Below are 17,376 nucleotides of genomic sequence, written 5' to 3' on the forward strand. Positions count from 1 at the left end.
ATCGCTTGAACCCAGGAGGCAGAGGTTGTGGTGAGCCAAGATCATGCCATTGCGCTCCAGTCTAGGCAACAAGAGCAAAGCTGCGTCTCAAAAAAAAAAAAAAAAAAAAAAAAGAATAAACATTCAAAACCTAATTTTCGCATTTGAAAATTAAACCATCTGAGAACTCCATTACTAGCAGAGATACATTTTCATTTTATCTTAATTAATAATAAAGAGTACAGCTGATCCATGTAATTATATTATGGAAATTAAGTATGATAACAGAAGTACCTACTACACTTTTCATCCTTAAAATAGTACTAGCATATCCAAGCAAAATGTATTACAGAAAGTTTTGCAAGGAGACAATCCATACTATATGTATTTTCTAGGGGAATATGAAAAGAAATTCAGTAACAGTAAGGATTGGGAAAAGGGCTCAAGGTGAGAATAAATATAATAATATCTTGTCTATCAAGGAAAAAGCATTTAGTCCTTACCTGCTACAGTTTTCATATATGTATATGAAACTGTATATATATATATATATATATGAAACTGTATATATAATATATAATTTATATGATTATATATGCACACTGCAGAAATAATATACAGAAGTGACATTAGCAAGATGGCAGATTAGGAAGCTCCAGGTCCTCATTTTCCTATAGAGACAAATTATCTGTAATATATACATAAAAATAGCTTTGTGAGAAGTCTAGAAATTAGTTAATGGACTACAGAATGCAGGCAAGTGTAAAAACAAGAGAATGGATGGTGCCTGAGAGGGTAAGGGAGTTCATTACATTATTCTAGTTCCAGGGCCCCTCCCCTGGAACAGAAGGAATAGAGTGAAACTTAAGTCCAGCATGCTAACTTCTTTGTGGGCTGTCTTACTTTGCTCAGGGAACTGATGAGAATGGCAGTGGCATAGTTTGTATACAAGATTAGAGGCCACTGAAAGCAGGTGAATGCCTTAGCATGTTAAGACAGCAGAGACTCTGTAGTTCTGCAGGCAGGCTCCAGGGGGGCAAGCAGGAGATTAACGGCAGAGGAATACAACAGAAAAAGCTCCCATGAAGACATAGGAAAGTAAGACACCCAGATATACTAAAAGCAAACATACAACCCCAAAGAAAACACATACCCAGGAAAAATCTGAGTGGTCTCAGAACCTCTAGCCAGCCTGACTGGTCACAGTCTTCCCCCAAATAAAAGTAGTTGATAAAGATTGAGAAAGGTGGCTGTTTCTTCAAATGCTCAAACCTCAACAGAAGACCACAAGGTATACAAAGAAACGGGACCATAGCCTGACCAAAGGAACAAAATTAAGCTCCAGAAATTTGCCTTAAAGAAATGCAGATCTACAAACTTCTTAAAAAAGAATGTAAAATAACTCTCATAAAGATGATCAAGACCTACAAGAGAACACAGAGCTGTATAGAAATCAGGAAAACAATGCATGAACAAAATAAGACTATCAACAAACAGAAACTATTTTTTAAAAGTTGTAAGGCCAGGCATGATGGCTCAAGCCTCTAATCCTAGCACTTTGGGAGGCAAGGAGGGAGGACTGCTTGAGCCCAGGAGTTCAATACTAGCCTGGGCAACACAGCAAGACCCTGTCTCTTGAAAAAAGAAACGAACAAACAAATTATCGACCTGAAAAATACAAGTGAACTAAAGAATTCACTAGAGGGATTCAACAGCAGACTTATGCAAGCAAAAGAATCCTTGTTTTTGAAGCTAGCACATTTGAAATTATTGAGTCTCTCAAAAGGAGGAGAGAAAGAGAAAGGGACAAAGAGCTTATTTGAACAAACAGTGGCTACAAGCTTCCCAAGGCTGATAAGAGAAATGGACCTACAAACTCAAGAACTCAATGAACTGCAACTATGATATACCTGAAGAAACCCATACCAAGCCATGTTATAATCAGATTGTTGTAAGTCAACAGAATCTTGAAAGCAGCCAGAGAAAAACAACTCATCATGTACAAGTGAGCCAACTAAGGTTAGCAGCAGTTTTCTCAATAGAAATTTTGAAGAGTAAAAAGAAATGGTATGATTAAAGTGCTAAAAGAAAAAAATCAACTAAAAATACTGCATCCAGCAAAACTGTCCTTCAGAAATAAGGAAATTAAGACCTTTCCGATAAACAAAAGCTATTTAGTCAATATTACTAGACAATATATACTAAAGAGAGTCCTTCAAATTAGACAAAGGATGCTAGGCAGCAACATAGTGATATGAAATTATAAAGTTCTCCACTAATGATAAACATTTAAATAAATATAGATCCTATATTGGTGCATAAATCCACTTTTAATTTTTGTATAGAGTCTAAAAGTAAATTACAGACATACACAATTATAAATCTGTGTTAACTGGTATACAATATACACAATAGGTAATTTATGACAATAACAGAAGGGGGCTTTGCTATACAGGAGAATTTGTGTATCTAATTGAAATTAAGTTACTACTCTAAAATAGATTTGTTATAACTTTAAGATACCTAATGTAGATGACGGGTGATGGATGCAGCAAACCACCAGGGCACATGTATACCTATGTAAAAGCCTGCATGTTCTGCAAATGTACCCCAGAACTTATAATAATTTTAAAAAAGATAGTTTCTACAATTGCAGTGGTAACCACCAAGAAAATATCTATACAGTGCACACAAAAGGAAATGAGAAGGGAGTCAAAAGAATATCACTACAGAATATCCATAAGACACAAAGACAGAGAGGAATGAGGGTCCAAAAAGCCATAAGATATACAGGACATAAGTAACAAAAAGGCTATAGAAAATCCTTCCATATCAGTAATTACTTTAAAGAGAAGCAATTAAACTCCTCAGTCAAAAGGCATGTTGGCTAAATGGATAAAAATAATAAAAATAGGATCCAATGGTATGCTGCATACAGGCACTTTAGATCTAACAACATACAAGGGCTAAACATGAAGGATGAAAAAAGATACTCAATGCAGACAATAACCATAAGAGAGCAGAGATATCTTTACTAATATGAGGCAAAATAGACTTTAAGTCAAAAACTGTCATAAGAGACTAAGAAGGATACTATATAATGATTAAGGAATCAATTCACCAGGAAGATACAGCAATTATAAATATTTATGCACCAAATATCAGAGCTCTCAAATATGTGAAGCAAGCATTGACAAAATTAAAGGGATAAATACATATCAACACAATAATAGTAAGAGATTTCAATAGCCCACTTTCAATAATGGATAGGACCACCAGATATAAGGTCAATAAAGAAATAGAGGACTTCTCTTTTTCTTCCCCCAAGGTGACAAATCAGAGGCTTTTCTAGCATGCTTCACCTATTTTGAAGCCAAAAAAAAAAAAAAGTGGAGAGAGAGTCACATAATGATCTTTTATTCAAGAAGGAACACAGAAATTCAAATCCTGGAAAATAAAAAGTGGGAGGGCAGCCTGAGTAGCAGCATCTGGCTGAGAACTGTGAATGAAGCCCCTGATGTGGTAGGGGAGCAAAGAGTGTGCCTCTATGATCCTCCTTTCCACTGGGAAACCATGCCACCCAGGCCCTGGGAAACTACCTTGGCCCTTCTAAGCCCTGCGTCTAACATGGCAAGAAGCCAAGAGACTGAGAAAGAAAAATACTGGGAAGTGCTCCAGACATTTTCCCAGACCTGGGATCTAACAGGAGGATGCCCTTCTTAACCCTGGCTCACACCAAACTGGGCAGGATTCAGTAACCTAGCAGCAGTAGCCACAGGCATTAGAGATTCTTGGGCTGGAGATTGGAGTGCTGGGACTAGGGTTGGGGAAGGGCCCCACAGCCAGAACTGAGTGGTGATTGTGTAGTGCATTCCAGCCATAGGAGCTGAAATTGGGCTTTCCCCTTTTGTGGAACCAGAGAAGGAGGAGATTTGCTAGACAGCTGTGGTTTTCCCCAAGTGGCAAGATTTGTGGACAGAGATGGCCCTGCGATCTAAAGCCAATCTGCATGTGACTTTACTGAGTGCCCCAGCTCAAGCCAGGATGGGATTCAATTCCATTGGTTCTGAGGAGTGAGAGGGAGGCAGATCCCATACCAGCTCACCTGGTTTAGGAGCTTTGCCTGCCCCCGTCTTCACGTTTGAGGAACTTGGTGCACCAGCAGTGTTTCTACCCTTTACCAGGCATATCTCCAGGCATTTGGTGACTGCTCTCCAAACTCTTTTCGGAGACAGTGCTTGCATTACTTTTAGGAGGTGGGGGAGGTGAGCAGCGCAAGTGCAGGCTTCCCTGGTCCAGCTCTGCCCAACTTCATACCCTCTCTGAGGCTGAGCATAAAACTTAAACCACTGAGCATTCCACAACCCTGCCCATTGCCTGGGACATTGGAGAGTCTCTCTTGGCAAACAAAGACCAAGCATGAACTTTACTACTACCACCACAGCCAGCTTTTACCTGCAAATGCCACTGACTGGCCTAGAGGTCAACCTGCACAATACAAGACAAAATCTGGAAACACAAGTCCACAGCACTTAGAAATGAGATAAGCTCCTTGTGTCATGAGGCTGCTCACCTGCCTGGTATATCACTACTACAACCAGCATTTGAAAAAGCCACCACACCATGGTAATTTATAACCAAGGAATTCATATGTAGTCGTTGCCACTGAATGCACCCAGAAGCAAAGCCAAAACAGCCCTGCACAACATACATTACAGTCATATCCTCAAGAGGGGGAAAAAAAATTCTGTCCAAACACAAGTAAATTCAAAAATAAGAAGTGACTGTTTCTCCAAATGAGAAAAAAATCTGCATAATACTGGAACCACGAAAAGTCAGGGGGTTAAGACATCCCCAGAGGATTACACTAACTCTCTCGTAATGGATCCTGACCAAAAAGAAATTTCTGAAATGCCAGGTAAAGAATTCAAAATACTGATTTTAAAGCAGCTCAATGAGATCCAAAAGAAATCTGAAAACCAATAGAGAGAAATCAGAAAATCAGTTCTAGATATGAATGGGAAATTTATCACAGAGAACTTTACCAATTGTTTCTTATCTAAAAATGAACAAACATAACTTTTGGAAATGAAAAATTCCCTGTAGGAATTATAAAACACAACCGAAAGGGTCAGTAACCCACTAGATAAAGCAGAAGGCAGAATCTCAAAATTTGAAGACAAGTCCTTTGAATTAATCCAGGCTAGAAAAAGATAAAGAAAAAATAATAAAATAGAATGAACATATTGAGAAGTATGGGATTATATAAAGAATCTGAACTTATGAATCATTGGTATTCCTGAGGGAGAAGAAAAAACAAAGTTTTGAAAATCATTTAATTAAATAATAGATGAAAATTTCCCTAGTTTTATAAGAGATTTAGACATGAAAATACACGAGGCAAAATGAATACTAGGAGATCACACTGCCAGATGGATTTTACCTACAACATATAGTCATTAAATTGTCTAAAATCATTATTAAAGGAATAAATCCTAAAATCAGTGAGAGAAAATTATCTAGTGACCTATAAAGGAAATTCCATCAGACTAACAGTACAGTGGGAACTTTATAAGCCAGAAGAGACTGGGATTCTATTTTCATTGTGCTTAAAGGGAAAAAAAAATGCCAACCACAAATTTTGTATCCTGCTAAAATAAGTTTCATAAATAAAGGAGAAATATAGAATTTCCCAAACACTGAGGGAATTTATCACCATTAGACGAACCCTATACAAATATTCAAAGGAGTTATAAACATGGAAAGAAATGGTCAATGTTTGCTATCATAAAAATCCACAAAAGTATAAAACTCACAGGTCTTATAAAATACACAAAGGAGAAAGAGAAAGAAATCAAATTACAACAGGACAGAACTCTGCCAAACCAAAAAGACAGAAAGAGAAAAAAAAAAAGATGCAAATAATGTACAAAGCAGATACTAAAGCCAGACTAGCACATGACAAAAAAGGAAAACTATAGACCAAAATCTCTGATGACTATAGATGCAAAAATCTGCAAGAAAGTACTAGCAAGTCCAATACAACAGCACATCAAAAACATGATACACCACAATCAAGTGATTTTATTCCAAAGATTCAAGTATAGTTCAACATACTCAAGTAAATAAATTTGATTCATCACATAAAGAGAATTAAAAACTAACTACATAAACATCGCAATAGATGAAGAAAAAACATTTGATAAAATTAAGGATCCTTTTGTGATTAAAAAAAAAAAAAAACCTCAACAAACTAGGCATAGAAGGAACATACTGCAAAATAATAAAAGCAATATATGATAAGCCCACAGAACACATTATACTAAACAGGAAAAATTTCAGTCTCCCTAAGAACTGGAACAAGACAATGATGAATACTTTCACCACTTCTATTCAGCATACTGGAAGTCCAAGCCAGAGGAATCAGGCAAGAGAAGAAATAAAATGCACCCAAATTTGGAAAAGATGAACTCAACTTATCTGTTTGCTCATATGATCTTATACCTAGAAAATCCTAAAGAGTCCTAGATTTCATAAATAAATTCAGTAAAGTTTTAGAATATGAAATCAATATACAAAAATCAGTGGCATTTAGCTGGGCATGGTGGCACGTGCCTGTAATCCCAGCTACTCAGGAGGCTGAGGCAGGAGAATTGCCTGAACCTGGGAGACGGAGGTTGCGGTGAGCTGAGATCGCACCATTGCACTCCAGCCTGGGTAACAAGAACAAAACTCCGTCTCAAAAAAAAAAAAAAAAAAAAAAAAATCAGTGGCATTTCTATACATTAACAACAAACAAATTGAGCACCAAATCAAGAAGTACAATAGCGACAGTAAAATACTTAGGAATGTATTTAAACAAGGGGGTGACAGATCTTTACAAAGAAAACTACAAAACATTGATGATAGAAATCCTACATGACACAAACAAATGGAAAAACTTCCCACGTTTGCAGGTAAGAAAAATCAGTATCGTAAAAACAACCGTACTATCCAAAGCAATTTACAGATTAAACGCAGTTCCTATTTTTAAAATGTAATTTTTCTCAGAATTCGAAAAAAACAATCACAAAATTCATATGGAATGAAAAAAGAGCTTGAATATTCAAAGCAATTGTAAGCAAAAAGAACAAAGCTGGAGGCATCACAGTACCTGACTTCAAATTACACTACAAGCCTGTAGTAACCAAAACAGCATGGTACTTGCTGTACCATAAACATAGACACATAGATCAATGTAACACCATAAAGAATGCAGAAATAAAGCCACATACCTACAGCCAACTGATCTTTGACAATGTCAACAAAAACATACCCTGAGGAAAGGACATCCTTTACACTAAGTGGTGCTGGGAAAATTGGATTACCTGTGCAGAAGAATGAAACTGGACTTCTCTCACCATCTACAAACCAACTCAAGATCATTTAAAGGCTTAAATATAACTATAACAATACTAGAGGAAAACCTAAGGAAAACTCCTCTGGACATTGGCCTAAACGAACAATTTATGACTAAGACCTCAAAAGCAAATGCAGTAAAAACACAAATAGACAAATGGGACTTAATTAAACTAAAGCACTTCTACACAGCAAAAGGAAATAAGGGAACAGACAACCTGCAGAATGGGCGAAAACCTTTAAACTGCTTACAGCAAGGGACTAATATACGAGGAACTCAAACAAGAACATCAAAAACAAAGAACATAAATTTTTTTTATCCTTTACCCACTTCCTACACTATTGAATGGACAAAGAACATTGATATTTTTTCAAAAGAAAACACAAATGGCTAACCTGCTTATGAAAAAATGCTTAACATCACTAATCATCAGAGAAATGCAAATTAAAAATAATGACATATTTTACAAGTCAGAATAACTATTACTAAAACTTTTAAAAAATAACAGATGTTGGAAGAATGCAGAGAAAATGGAATACTTATGCACTGTTAGTGGGAATGTAAATTAGTACAACCTGTATAAAAAAACATATGGAGATTTCTCATAGAATTGAAAATAAAACTGCCATTGGAGCCAGCAATCCTACTACTGGGTATCTACCCAAAGGAAAAGAAATAATTAGATCAAAAGGATACCTGCACTCATGTGTTTATCACTGCACTATTCACAATAGCAAAGATATGGAATCACCTATGTGTACATCGGTGAAGAACTGAGATAAAGAAAATGTGGTATATATGTGCAATGAAAGACTACTCAGCCATAGAAAAGAATAAAATCATCTTTTGCAGCAACATGGATGGAACTGGAGGCTATAATCTTAACTGAAACAACTCAGAAACAGAAAGTCAGACAACACATGTTATCACTTAGAAGTGAGAGCTAAATAATATGTACATGTGGACACAGAGTATGGAATAATAGACACTGGAGATTCAATAGAGGATGAGGTGGGTAAAGGATGACAAATAAATTAATGGATATTATGTACACTATTCAGATGGTGGCTACACTAAATGTCCAGACTTTAGCACCACACAGTATATCCATATAACAAAACTGCATTTACAAGTACTTACAAGGACTATACCCCTTAAATGCAAACCAAAAAAAAAAAAAAAAAAAGTAACAGAGGTCTTTAACAACACACTTACCAGCCTTCCACTGTTCTGAGACTGCAGTGTCTGTTATTCTACACTCTATTTCCATGTGTTCACAGTATTTAGCTCCTACTTATAAATGAGAAAATACAGTATTTGACTTTATGTTTTGTGAGTTACTTCACTTAAGATAATGACCTCCAGGTCTTTGTAAAGAACAGAATGTATACAGAACACTCACCCATCAACTGCAAGAAACACATTCTTTTCAAGTGCACATGGAACATTCTCCAAAATAGACCACGTGAAGACCACAAAACAAGTCGTAACAAATTTTAAAAGACTGCAATCATAGAAAATATCTTATCTGATTAAAGTGAAATGACACTAGACATCAACAACAGAAGGAAAACTGGAAAACTCACAAATACCTGAAAATTAAGCAATGCACTCTTAAACAACAGGTCAGAGAAGAAATCACAAGGGAAATTAGAAAACCTCTTGAGACAAATGAAAATGAAAACAATGTTCTTGTGTTAGGCCATTCTTTGCTATAAAATAATACTTGAGACTGGGTAATTTATAACGAAAATAAGTTTTCTTCGTTCACAATTCTGCAGGCTCTACAAGCACAGTGCTGGCATATTCTCAGCTTCTGAGGAGACCTCAGGGAGCTTTTGCTCATGGCAGAAGGTGAAATGAGAAGAGCAAAGGAAGGCTAGAGAAGGAGAATGAGAAGCAGGAGGTGCCACACATTTTTAAACAGCCAGTTCGCATGAGAACTCACTATTCCAAAGACAGCACCAAGGGGATGGTGCTAAACCATTCATGAGAAATCTGCCCCATGATCCAATCACCTTCCATTTTACCTTCTGCCATGAGCAAAAGCTCCCTGAGTCCTCCCTAGGAGCTGAGCAGATGCCAGCACCATGCATGTACAGCCTATAGAACCGTAAGCCAATTAAACCTCTTTTCTTTATAAATTACCGAGTCTCTGATATCTCTCTCTCTCTCTCTCTTTCTCTCTCTCTCTCTTTCTCTCTCTCTCTCTCTCTCTCTTTCTCTCTCTCTCTCTCTCTCTCCTCTTTCTCTCTCTCTTCACCCAGCCTCCAGTGCAGTGGTGCAGTCTCAGCTCACTGCAGTCTCTGTTTCCCTAGTCAAGTGATTCTCCAGCTTCAAATTCCTATGTAACTGTTACTACAGGCATGAGCTACCACGCCTAGGTAATTTTTGTACTTTTTGTGGAAATGGGGTTTTACCATGTTGCTCCGGTTGTCTGGTATTTATTTATAGTGACGCAAGAACAGCCTAATACAATGTCCCACCTCCAAGCAGTGAACACAGTACTAACAGAGAAGTTTATGGCTATGTGTTTACATTAAAAAAAAAGGATGATCAAAAATTAACAACCTAACTTCGTACCTTAAGAAATTAAAAAAAGAAAAAACTAAACCCAAGGTTAACAGAAGAAAGAAGATAATACAGTTTAGAGCAGAGATCAGTGAAATAAAGAAAACAAAAGCAATTGAAAAAAAAATCAGCAAAACTTGAGGTGGTTTTTTCCAAAATATCTAAAAAACCGACCAATTATTAGGTATAGTAATTAAAAAGAGAGAAGACTCACATAACAAAAATTAGAAGTGAAAGAGGGGATATTACAGCCAATACCACATACAATAAAGAGGATTGTAAGAGAATACTACAAACAGTTGTATGCCAACAAACTGGAAAAATTATATAAGTGGACAAAATATTTTAAACACACAACCAACCAAGATTGGATAATGAAGAATTAGATAATCTGGACAGACTTAAAATTATTAAAGAGATTGAATCAGTAACCAATATCCCACACAAAGAAAAACCCAAGACTTCATGCCTTCTTTAGAATATTCCAGCTAATATTTAAAGAATAATTAACACTCATTCTCCTCAAACTCTTCCAAAAAAATTAAAAGAAGGGAAAATCCCAAATTCATTATATAAGGCCAGCATTACCCTAATAACAAAGCCAGATGAAGTCAAAGAAAACTACAGACCAACATTCTTGATAAATATTGTTGTAAAAGTCCTTAACAAAACACTAGACAACCAAATTCTTAGGCACAGTAAAAAGATCATATACCATAATTGAGTAAAATGCATTGCTGTAAAGGATGGTTCAACGTAAGAAAATCATGCTAATCACATTAACAGAATGAAAGATGAGAACATAATCATCTCAACTGATACATACAAAAAAGCGTTTGACAAAATTTGATGTCGTTTCATGCTAAAAATGCTCAAACTAGGATGTAAGGAAACCGTTAATACCTCAACATAATAAAGGCAATACATGAAAAGACCATAGCTAACATCAATCTCAGTGGTGAAAAACTTAAAGCCCTTCCTCTAAAATCAAGAACAAGACAAAGATGCCTGCTTTCACCCCTTCTATTTAACATAGTACTGGAATGTCCTAGTCAAAGCAATTACAAAAGTGAAATAAAAGGCACCAAAATCAGAAAGGAAGTAAAATTGTCTCTGCTTATAGTTGACTTAATCTCCTATGCAGAAAGCCCTAAAGATCCCATTTTAAAACTTCAGAATAATTGAATTCAGCAAAGTTGCAAGATACAAGTCAACATGCAAAAATCCACTGCATTTCTATACACTAACAATGAGCAATCTGCAAAGGATGGTAAGAAAACAATTTCATTTACAATAGCATCAAAAAGAATAAAATATTTTGGAATAAGCCTAAAGGAGGTAAAAGACTAACATACTTAAAACTAGAAACACTGCTTATAGGCATTAAAGACACAAACAAATTGTAAGACCTCCCATGTTCATGGATTGGAAGACTTCATGTTGTTAAAATGTTAATATTGCCCAAGGTAATCTACCAATTTGGTGCAATCCCTATCAAAATCCCAAAGGCATCTTTGGAAATATAGAAAAATCCATTTACAAGTTCATATGAAATCTCAAGGGATGCTGAATAACCAGAACAATATTGAAAAAGGAAAAAGTTATAGGTCTGACACTTTCTGATTTCAAAACATATTACAAGGCTACAGTAATCTAAACATTTAGTACTAGCATAATTGCAGACATAAAGACCAACAGGAATGAACAGAATTGAGACCCCAGATATAAACCCTTAACTATATGGTAAAACAATTTTTGACAGATGTCAAGACTACTCAATGGAAAAAGAACTATCTCTGCAACAAACGTTGCTGGGAAACTGGATATCCCCATGAAAAAGAATGAGTTGGACCTTATGTTACACCATAAACAAAAAATTAACTCAAAATGAATTAAAGACCTAAACATAAGAAACAAACATATAAAACTTCTAGAAGAAAACATAAAAGCTTCATGAAATTGGATATGATGATTTATTGTGTATGACACCAAAAGGACAGGCAACAAAAGCAAAATGGGCAAATGGGAATACAAATGGGGCTTAATCCAACTTAAAAATTTTTCTGCATTAAAGGACACATTGAAGTACCAATAAAGTGAAAAGACAGGCTATGGAATCAGAGAAAATATTTACAAATCATATAGCTGATAATATCTAGACTACATACAGAGCTCCTACAACTTGAGAACAAAAACAACCTAATTAAAACTGGGTAAGGGGGCTGGGTGCTATGGCTCAGGCCTGTAATCCCAGCACTTTGGGAAGCAGTATTACGGGCAAGAGCCACCACAGGAAATGGGAAGATTGCTTGAGCCCAGGAGTTCAAGACCAGCCTGGGCAACCTAGTGAAAGCCCCTCTATACAATAATGTTTTTCTCAATGAGTCATTCATTGTGGCATGCACCTGTAGTCCCAGCTACTCAGAGGGTTGAGGTGGGAGGATCACCTGAGCCCAAGAGGTCAAGGCTGTAGTGAGCCATGATTGTGCTACTGTACTCCAGCCTGGGCAACAGAATGAGACTCTGTCTCAAAGGAAAAAAGGACAAAGGACTTGAATCCACATTTCTTCAAGGAAGGTATACAGATGACCAACAAGCATATGAAATGATAAGCTCAGTATCACTTATCATTAGAGAAATGCAAATCAAAACCATAAGGTAGCACTTCACATCCATTAGGATAACTCATTTAAAAAAAAAACAACAAAATAAGTTTTGTCAAGGATTTGGAGAAATTAGAATCTTTGAGCGTTGTTGGTAGGATTGTAAAACGGTGAACCACAATGAATTAGTATAATGTTTCCTCAAAAATTTAAAAATAGATCCACTGTATGATATGGCAATCCCCCTTCTGAGTATATGTTCAAAAGCACTGATAGCAGGGTCTCAGAGATATTAGCACATCCATGTTCATAGCAGCATTATTCACAACAGCCAGGAGGTAGAAGCCACCCAAATGTCAATAGAGAGAGAATGGAAAAACAAAGCATGATATATACATAAAATGGCTTACTATTCAGTCTTAAAAAGGAAGAAATCTTGTCATATACTACAACACAGATAAACCTTGAGGACATTATGCTAAGTGAAATAAGCCGGTAACAAAACACAAAGACTGTATGATAACACTTATACAAGATTTAAAGTTATCAAATTCATGTAAACAGAAAATAAAATGTTGGTTATTGGACGGGGGAGGGGCAAATGCAGAATTGTACCATGGTTGCAGTTTCATTTTTGCAAGACAAAAAAGTTCTGGAGATTTGCCTTACAGCAATATGAATATACTTAACACTATTGAATGGTATGCTTTAAAATGTTTAAGATGGTAAAAATTACGGTTTTTTCATAAGTTAAAAATCTTTAAATACATACACAAACACAGTAGTCCCAAGAGGTTTTTGTTTGTTTGTTTTTTAATAAGGTTTATATTTCTTACAAAAAATATATTTTTCATAGCTTCATTATGTTTCAAACAATGTTTTTAAACAATGCCCTGTCAAAGTTGCCAGTCTCTCTCTATACACCTCTGTATAGCTCTAAGTTATAGGAGTATATATCTTCCTATAAAATTTAAAATGCTAATTGAAAGCAAATATTGGGAAAAATATTTTTCTTTTCTTTTCAAATTGTTTGTTATATGTGAAAGAGTAAAATCATTTCTTGCAACAGTCCAAGATAAAATATTTCAGTAATTGGCTAAAAACAAACAAAAAAACTTTTAATTAATAATATGCTGGTTAAAAACACTATATATAAGCATGGTATAAATGAATTTTTAAAAATCTGAGCTTGAAAACATTCATGATTCTATTATCAAACTCCCCTGGCTGAGGCAAGTATAAGAATGTCAGAAGTCATAGGAGACTGGGACAACAAGATTTTCAAATTGACAGAATAAAGAGAAAAGTTCCACTGGGATATGTTAAAGTTGTTCTGTAATCTTACTTATGAGGGAGTTAGCAGAAATTGTACTTAGTATTTAACTCATATATTAATCATTTTTAACAGAACTACTGGGGCCCTTGGACAGAGGGGATATGCTAAATGAAGCTTTTGTTGGCCTGCCTTTAGCACCTCAAGTGGAAGACTCATTTCCAGATAACCTCCCTCCCTCTGGTTCATCTCACAGACATACTGTACGACAAAGAATACTGAATGGCTCTTCTAACAGGTAAGAAATGTTGAACTCAGGAAATCGCTCCATAAAGTGTTTAGCATTGTCTGTTCAATTTTGAACTAATAGCAAAGCAAGAGTATTTCAAAATATCAAGGAGAAAGTGTGCATTTTCTCACGGCTCAGACTTTGCAGTAGTTTGGTTATTCAGAGCAATCATAATGAATGGCAAAAGTGACTATAAAAATAATATTGCTGCTATAAATGTTATTCTAGGCCAAAATGAAATTACTATGACATATTGAATTCTGTTTGTATTCTGTTAATTCTAGGATTGTTAGATTACCTTTAATAAATATTAATTTTTTAGAATATGTAGTTTGAATTATAATTTATATAATCATATTTCTTTAATGTAAGTTTACCATTGGTGTTTGAAATCTGATAGATGATAGCTTAAATATCTGTCCAGTTTGCTACATGGGTTACTGAGAAGATAATGAAGAAATATGAAATTTAAAAACTAGACAAAAGTAACGTTATTTACAGTGATATTTATAATATTAATTATGATAATGATTCTCTCAAGCAAGGGTCAGAAAGCGTTTTGTGTAAAGGGCCAGACAGCAAAAATTTTAGGCTTTGCAGGCCACACAAACTCTTTTGCAACTATTCAGTCCTGCTGTTACAGTAAGAAAAAGTGGCCACAGACAATATATAATGAATGAGAGTATCTGTGTTAGAATAAAACTTTATTTATAAAAATAGGCAGTGGGTCAGATTTGGTCCCTGGTTTATGGATAATATTCCTGCTTTTGAGGATCCTATTTTCAGTAATTGTAAAGAGGCCACATTAAAAAATTCAATATATAAATTATACATACCCACCTATAATACCTCAAGAAAAATTCCTCAAACTATACAGGTTAACAGCAAATAAAGAGAGGGAGGATTTCCAAGTAAGAAAGTGTTTATTTGGATGTCAGCAAATCCTCTCCCCAAGAAACAAATATAAAACCAGACAAAGCTACGATTTCTGGGCTCTGGAAATCAAAGGCAAACAAATTGAGATGCATTTATCCATGCAAAATTGCTGCACTTCTAGTAATAAAGTAGAAGTCTCTTATTTTCTTGCCTGAAGCTGCTTCCATCCTCCTGCCCATCCTCAAACTAGTTCTACCAGGGTAGGACTGGCTTTGAAAACCAACTGACTTGATTTGGAGCTGAGGGTGGAAAAACTCTGCCTAGCAGGATTGTCAAATAAAAGTAGCAAACAATTGTGAGTAAAAGTGACAAACTTGACAGGAAATGAACAGAGAAAGCCAAAGCTCTGCTCGCTTGATTAGGGCAAGTGACAGAATGGCAAACCAGCCAAAAATTCAATAGAAAGATCCTGGAGATGAGAAAAACAAAGAGGGGCTAATTAAGATAATAATTATCTAATGGATAATATTCCTGCTTTTGAGGATCCTATTTTCAGTAACTGTAAAGAGGCCACATTAAAAAATTCAATATATAAATTATACATACCCACCTATAATACCTCAAGAAAAATTCCTCAAACTTTTATTCTTTTCCTTTTTGAGACAGAGTTTCACTCTTGTTGCCCAGGCTGGAGTGCGATGGCTCGACCTCAGCTCACTACAACCTCCACCTCCCAGCAATTCTCCTGCTGGGATTACAGGTGCCCGCCACCATGCCCAGCTAATTTTTTTTTTTTTTTGTATTTTTAGCAGAGATGGGGTTTCACCATGTTGACCAGGCTGGTCTTAAACTCCTGACCTCAGGTTATCCACCCGCCTTGGCCTCCCAAAGTGCTGGGATTACAGGTCCACAAATTCTTGATGGGATTTTATGACCTCTCATTTTTTGGCTTTCTCTTCTCTGGTATTTTCCTCCTTATGCTTCTTCCTTCCTTCACACCCAAATGCCAAAAGTGCCCCTCTCTTTCTGCCTTCCCCCTGAGAAGCTATTCTTTTTGAAAATTGCCTCTTCAAATTGCATGGTACTTTATCATCTTCCTTATAGTCCATGCTCCAGTGTACCAGAGTATCAGGAGCTAGAGAGATCATGTACTGGCATTTGGTGGGTCTTTTTCCCATTTTATTTACAATTATTTTGAAGTTTGGACATTTTCTGTCTTTGAATCATACTAAGAACATGATTGTCATGCAGTTTCATTTTTCCTTTTATAATGTTCTGTATTGCTTATAAAAGAAGTATTGGGAAATAGAACATAGGCAACTGCTATTATCTTCAGCTACCTAGCAGTCTTACCTCTTTATTTTTTTATTTTTGGGGCAGGGTCTCACTCTGTCACCCAATCTGGAGTGCAGTGGTACAGTCATGGCTTACTGAAGACTGGACCTCCCAGGCTCAGGTGATTTTCCCACCTCAGCCTCCCGAGAGCAACTGCAACTACAGGCACATGCTGCCATGCTGGGCTAATTTTTTTTTTTTTTTTTGAGACAGAGTTTCACTGTGTCCCTAGGCTGGAGTGCAGTAGTGCAATCTTGGTTCACTGCAGTCTCCAACTACCTGGTTCAAGCAATTTTCCTGCCTCAGCCTCCCGAGTAGCTGGGATTACAGGCATGTGCCACCACACCCAGCTAAATTTTTTTGTATTTTTAGCAGAGACAGGGTTTCACCATGTTGGCCAGGATGGGCTCAATCTCCTAACCTTGTGATCCGCTTGCCTCTGCCTCCCAAAGTGCTGGGATTACAGGTATGAGCCACTGGTGCCTAGCCTAATTTTTGTATGGGACAACCACATGCAGCTAATTTTTTGTATTTTCTTCTAGAGATGGGGTTTTGCCATGTTGCCCAGGCTGGTCTTGAATTTCTAGGCTCAAGTGATCCACCTGCCTTGGCCTCCCAAAGTGCTGGGATTATAGGTGTGAGCCACCACACCCAGCCTAACTCACTATGCTTACTATAGGATACATCAAGTAGGCAAAAAGTAACAAGAAATAATACTTAAACAACATAATAATATAGATATTATGAATATTCATCAAATTCTATTCCTTGATAACAGATAATACATTTTCTTCATAAGAATTCATGGAATATTTACAAAAAACATGTGTTAGTTGCCAAAAGATATCATTAAATTTCACTAAATGTTAAAAACACTCTTCAATCACAATGTAATACAACCAGCAATGTTTAGCAAAAACCTACATGCCCTTCCTTGTATAAATTTTCAACTTTTTATTAAACAACTTTTGGATGAAAGAAGAAATACAACATCAGTGTAATTATACTTTCTTATAATTACTTCTAAGAAGTGGTTATAATAAAACACTAC

General features: G+C 36.1%; 1 protein-coding gene across 9 annotated transcripts in view; it reads left to right on the forward strand.

Annotated features, from left to right (window-relative positions):
- WDPCP (WD repeat containing planar cell polarity effector) overlaps positions 1 to 17,376 on the forward strand; it is a 509,410-nt gene that overhangs the window by 436,470 nt on the left and 55,564 nt on the right. For all 9 annotated transcript variants that reach the window (XR_004273015.1, XM_032291974.1, XM_032291976.1 and 6 more), the window contains one exon: positions 13,961 to 14,123. Coding sequence is in view for 8 of the 9 variants with exons in the window: in XM_032291974.1 (XP_032147865.1) it covers positions 13,961 to 14,123 (163 nt within the window). In the remaining variant the exon portion in view is untranslated. The remainder of the gene's footprint in view (positions 1 to 13,960; positions 14,124 to 17,376) is intronic.

This window comes from Sapajus apella, unplaced genomic scaffold (genome assembly GCF_009761245.1).
Source record: "Sapajus apella isolate SASKATOON/1434 unplaced genomic scaffold, GSC_monkey_1.0 scaffold26, whole genome shotgun sequence".
Classification (NCBI taxonomy): domain Eukaryota; kingdom Metazoa; phylum Chordata; class Mammalia; order Primates; family Cebidae; genus Sapajus; species Sapajus apella.